The sequence below is a fragment of the Corapipo altera genome, unplaced genomic scaffold (assembly GCF_003945725.1).
Source record: "Corapipo altera isolate COAL_440 unplaced genomic scaffold, ASM394572v1 274, whole genome shotgun sequence".
Taxonomy (NCBI): domain Eukaryota; kingdom Metazoa; phylum Chordata; class Aves; order Passeriformes; family Pipridae; genus Corapipo; species Corapipo altera.
Window position 1 is genome coordinate 47,133 of NW_020885042.1, and position 4,759 is coordinate 51,891.

Consider the following 4,759-nt stretch of genomic DNA (forward strand, 5'->3'; position numbering starts at 1 on the left):
CGGCCGCGCGCCGGCGGGGCGGCCGCTCCCGGCACAGCGCGCGCCGTCCCCTCAGCCGCCCCGGCCGGCGGGGCTGCGGCTGCTCCGTCTTCCTCCTTCCTCCTCCTCCTTCCTCCTCGCCTTCCTCCTTCCTCCTCCTCCCCTCAGGAGCCGGCGGCGGGTGAGGAGAAGCGGGGGCCGCGGCCGGCATGTGAAGCGGGGCAGCCCCCTCGCCGCCTCCTCGCCTCAGGCTCTTCCCCGGCTCTTGCTGGGGCCCCGCTCGCCATGAAGAAGTTTTCCCGCATGCCCAAGTCCGAGGGGAGCGGCGGCGGCGGCGGCGGGACGGCGTGCGGCGGCTCCGGCAGCGGCGTGGCCCTGGGCAGGGCGCTGGCGGTGGGGCGGTACCAGGTGACCCCCGAGGAGCCGCTGGCCGAAGGTGAGGACGGGCCGGTGCAGGGGGTTTGGGGGGTGCTGTTTCGGCCGGGGGCTCCTTAGGGCGCTCGGAGTTCCCCGGCACGCTGCCCTGGGTGAGTGAGGCGGGGTGAGGTGTCACCAGCGCCTGTGTCAGGCTTCTGCCAGCTAATATGAAAAAAACAAACAAACGAACAAAAAACCCAGCGAAAATAAAAGGCATGGCCTTCCTTGGTGTAGGGCAGCTGGTTGCTGTCAGGGTCACGAGTGGTGGTGCGGTGCTGGCAGCTTGCGCTGGAGAGCTTCCCCTTGCTACGAGGGGCTCGGCTTGTGCTTCTTGTGGTGAACATGCACTCCGTGTTGTCCGACCTCCTCTGGGACTTCGGGAAGGGTCCTGTGAGTTTATATAGTCGTAGGATGGTCCAGACTTTGTCAGCTGTACGACTTTGCTAGAAGCTGGAGTGGGTCACCAGCAAATCAGCCGTACTTGTGTTTTGCCCTCTGTGTGTGTGTGGGAAACAGTGTGGTCTTCATTTCCCACAGCTGGTAACCCGTGTGATGGATAAAATGCGTGAATTCACTTCCCAGGTCACTGAGCTCAGGGTTAGACCTGTATAGTTCATACTTACTGAGTAGTTACAACACATGCTTTGGATGTTGTGGGTAAAAATAATTCACCTCTGTCACTTTTATGTGTGTCGCTCAGACTGGTTTATGTGTAAATGTACTTGTTAACTTTGATTGCATATGTGCATTTCTTGATGAAGATCTTAAGTGCATGCAGATAATATTACTGTTTAAAATAAGAACATATAGTAAGCACTTGTATTTTCATTGCTATCCTGAAAAGGTTATTGTAGAATAGCAGATTTGGAGTATTTTGAATGCAATATTTTGTAATTGGGGTATGAAGGTGATGTCAGGGCTTTTCCACCAGCGTAGCTGGTTACCTAAAGCATGAGTGGTCCTTGCTGAGAGCTACTTCCAGGTCATTGTGGTCTGACAGACCGGAATTTCTCAGCAGGGCTGGTGGCAGGATAGAGACTTTTTAAAAAAAGTAATGACAATAGGCTCATGGCCAAATTCAGGAGGTAACACAAACCCCATATATGTAGTGAAAAGGAGAGAAATTACACAGTGCTTGATTCAGTTTAGCATATTATTAAAGTGTTTCCTCATATTGTGCTGTTTCAAGAGTCACTACAGATCACTTTATTTCTTTCTGTAGCTGGCAGAAACAAATGGATAGTCCTTAAGGGCTTGGGGTCAGAGGGAGTCCAAATTTTAACATTTGAGTGTCATGCAAGTTACCTTCCTTACTTTTGAGTCTGAAATAAAAGTTGCATATGGATGCTTGGGACAAAAACTGATAAGAGTCAGGGCAGTGTAAGCCTGCTGCATCTTGGGGAAAGTCCCCAAGCCAACACCAGAGCTGTTGGGCAGAGAGGACCCAAAGAGGCCTAGAGGGAAGTAACAGGTGGGGTAACTGCATGGTTGGGATCACAGGGACATGAGGGGGGGGCTGATTGGCAGCTCCCTGATTGTCAGGGAGCAGCTGGGCTCTAACAGGGTGTGTCCACTTGGGTGCTCCTAACTGACCACCACAGTTTATGCATCAAAAAGTACCTTTTCATCTAGGAATTACTTGTTGACAATCAATCCCTTGCCTTAGTGACCACTAATAGTAAGTATGTTACTGCTGTTACATTAGTCATATTGGTATCTGTAATTAATACTGAACACTATAAATCCCCTGTTTAGTAATCTTCCTTTTGGGAGGGCAGAGAACAAACTTTTTTCCCCATCCTGTTTGCACAAGGCATTTCTTTCTTCCAGTTTCTGAATCCCAGTTTAACTGAGGCTCTTACACTTGTCAGGTAGTTTCTGTTGCTCAGTGCAGATGAAATCCCATTTAAGAGGTTCATATCCAAGTTATAGCTTGTGCTACAAGGTGTTAATGACACGTGAAGTTCATTAATCTAATGAAATGAACCGATCTATTTCATAGGGGATATATGATGTTCTGATAGCAGGGGTATGGTATATTGTATTGACTTTTTTTTTTTTTAGCTATTGTGATTAATAGCATTATGTCTCTGATTCATGTTGTTTAACCCCATCCTCCTTCCAGATTTTGCTCTTAGGAGGGCAGCTCCTGGTTCTGTAGAGGGTTGAGGCTCCTGGTGTAGCTAGAGTAGCGTCAGTCGTTGTGCTCTAAGGCTCGAGTTGTGAGGACCTTGTTAGGCTGCAGGGATGGAGCTTTGGGAAGTTTGCCATGCTGATACCAAGCTGCCTTCAAAGTGCTTTTCCTGTAGTCTTTGACAAGGTGATTTTATTTCAGTGTTTTAAAGGCAGAAGTATGGAGCATTATGATCTAGTTCTTTTGAATAAATATAATGCTATCGAAGGTAACAGCATCCTTTTAAGTAAAGAAGCTATAAAGTTGAAGTGCTGTAGTTAGGAGGCAGTTGGGTGGCTTCTTTGCTTTTAAACATACCTATTCTGTGGTGACTTCTTGGCCTCCATAACCCAATGGTCAGTATGTTGTTGGATGGAGGTGTTTATTTTTAAGGCTTATTTCTCAGATATGGGGGAAAAACAGTTAGTTTGGGTTAAGGTTTGATGTAGAATTCTTATCCATTTCAAGGGAACGGTAGAACTATATGGAATAAATGACTGATAGAGAGTGAAGGCTTTCTCTTTTTGTGTTTTTGTTGAACAAGAATATCTGCAATTCAGCTGAAGTTTGGAAAATTTAGTGACAAAAATATGGAGGGTTCTCTGCTGAAAGTTACAGGTGGTGCATGGGGACTTTGGAACTGAAGAAGTTCAGAAATTGCAGCAAACCGAAAGTGGCCAAGTATGAAACATGCTTTTAAATAGACCTTAAATGTTAATGCAAAACAGTTTATGTTGTGATGAGTGAAAAGGAAAGCGAAAATAAGCAAGTTCCCAAAACATTTTTGGCTTAAATAAGGAGGAGGTAGAAAGTTGTGACTTGATACGTGGAAACTACTACTTCATTGTTGGCCTTGATTAGACTTCAATAACTCCTTTTTGTTTAAGAACTGCAGTAAAACTGATTTTTCTGCGTTCTGTAAGGGTAGGTGTTGGAAGATGCTAATTTGTTTTATTGTCTTGATTGCCTGGCAGGGCTTGAGATGTTTAAACTGCATAAATAAATAAAGACTTTGCCAGGTTTAAAGTTCTCTTAGTACCACGAGCAGACCAAAGCAGTTATGGTAAGTGTTGTAATTTAGTATGTGGGTATGTTTTAACAAGTTCAGATAAAGCAGAGACAGTTGCAAGTGTTAAAAAAGAGACTGCATGTGCAATGTGCACTGGACTTCCCAGCTTCCCTCTTGAACTTGACTGACTTTGTTTGGAAGCTCATTTGTGGGCAGGGCAAGACGGTCGTCATCTGATTTTCATTTTCACTGAGACTGGATTAATGGAATTGTGGGGCATGTGCTGTTGCATCTTATAAAAATAAAGCAGTGCTGTGTCCAGCCCTAGCCACCAGCAGTTCACCCTCTCGCCAGGCAGTCCACGCTTACGAGAGCAGAGGTGAGGTGCCAGACACTGACATAGGAGGAGCAGGGTGACACTGGGTGCAGCTTGCTCTGGAAGTACCCAGAGGGGATGGAAACGACCTCTTCAGTGTCGGGAAGCTCTGGATGGGAGAGGGTGATCGTTGTGTGTTACTGCTCTTGTGCTGTAACTTCCTCTCTTTCCTTTGCCCCAGTACATGTGCAAAGAAACTGTGTGGTAGTGGGTATACTGGTTTATTTTTTATCATTGGGGCTGATAAAGTGGTGAGTCTGGAGCTGTGTAGAGTTGAGCCTTGTGCTGCTGTAGCTTCGGAAGCTGTTGCTTTTTTAATTGACCTTGTATCTGTCTAGAACTAGAGAGGAGGGGAAAAAGCCACTCAAGAGGTGATTGCTTATAAGTTTGTTATTTAATGTTTGTATAACACAGAATGTTTGCTTCATATAGTCTTCTGTGAAAAGGAGCCTTTCAATAGGGAGAAAAAGTGAAAGCCTTGAATATTCCCTTTATAAAATTGTAAGTGGCATGCTCTTTTATAGTTTATCTCACAGCACAAGCTCTCAGAGTAAAGCCCCATCCCACTTGGCAGGTTGAGGGTAAGATAATTTGATTCACTCTGGGTCATGTGTGAGAGAAACAACAAAATTCTCAGGAGGCTCAATAACAAACTGGTCATTAATGCCCAGAGGGTGAATGTCTTTCTTCCCTTTTAGCCCCTCTGAGGGTCAGCTTGACTTTCTCCCAGAGAAACTTTCTACAGCTCGGGGTTACACCAGCCCCTGGGTCGGTCCCCGCCATTTTGGGGCAGCCCCTGGGTCGG

At 46.4% G+C, this 4,759-nt stretch overlaps 1 protein-coding gene across 2 annotated transcripts in view; it reads left to right on the forward strand.

Moving 5' to 3' along the window:
• The first annotated feature begins 31 nt into the window (after positions 1–31).
• BMP2K (BMP2 inducible kinase) overlaps positions 32–4,759 on the forward strand; it is a 47,129-nt gene continuing 42,401 nt past the window's right edge. Inside the window, exons 1-2 of one of the 2 annotated variants that reach the window (XM_027668541.1) lie at positions 384–415; positions 2,522–2,654. Coding sequence is in view for 1 of the 2 variants with exons in the window: in XM_027668539.1 (XP_027524340.1) it covers positions 265–415 (151 nt within the window). In the remaining variant the exon portion in view is untranslated. Of the gene's footprint in view, positions 416–2,521; positions 2,655–4,759 lie in introns of both variants that reach the window. The other variant, XM_027668539.1, reaches the window with a different exon arrangement.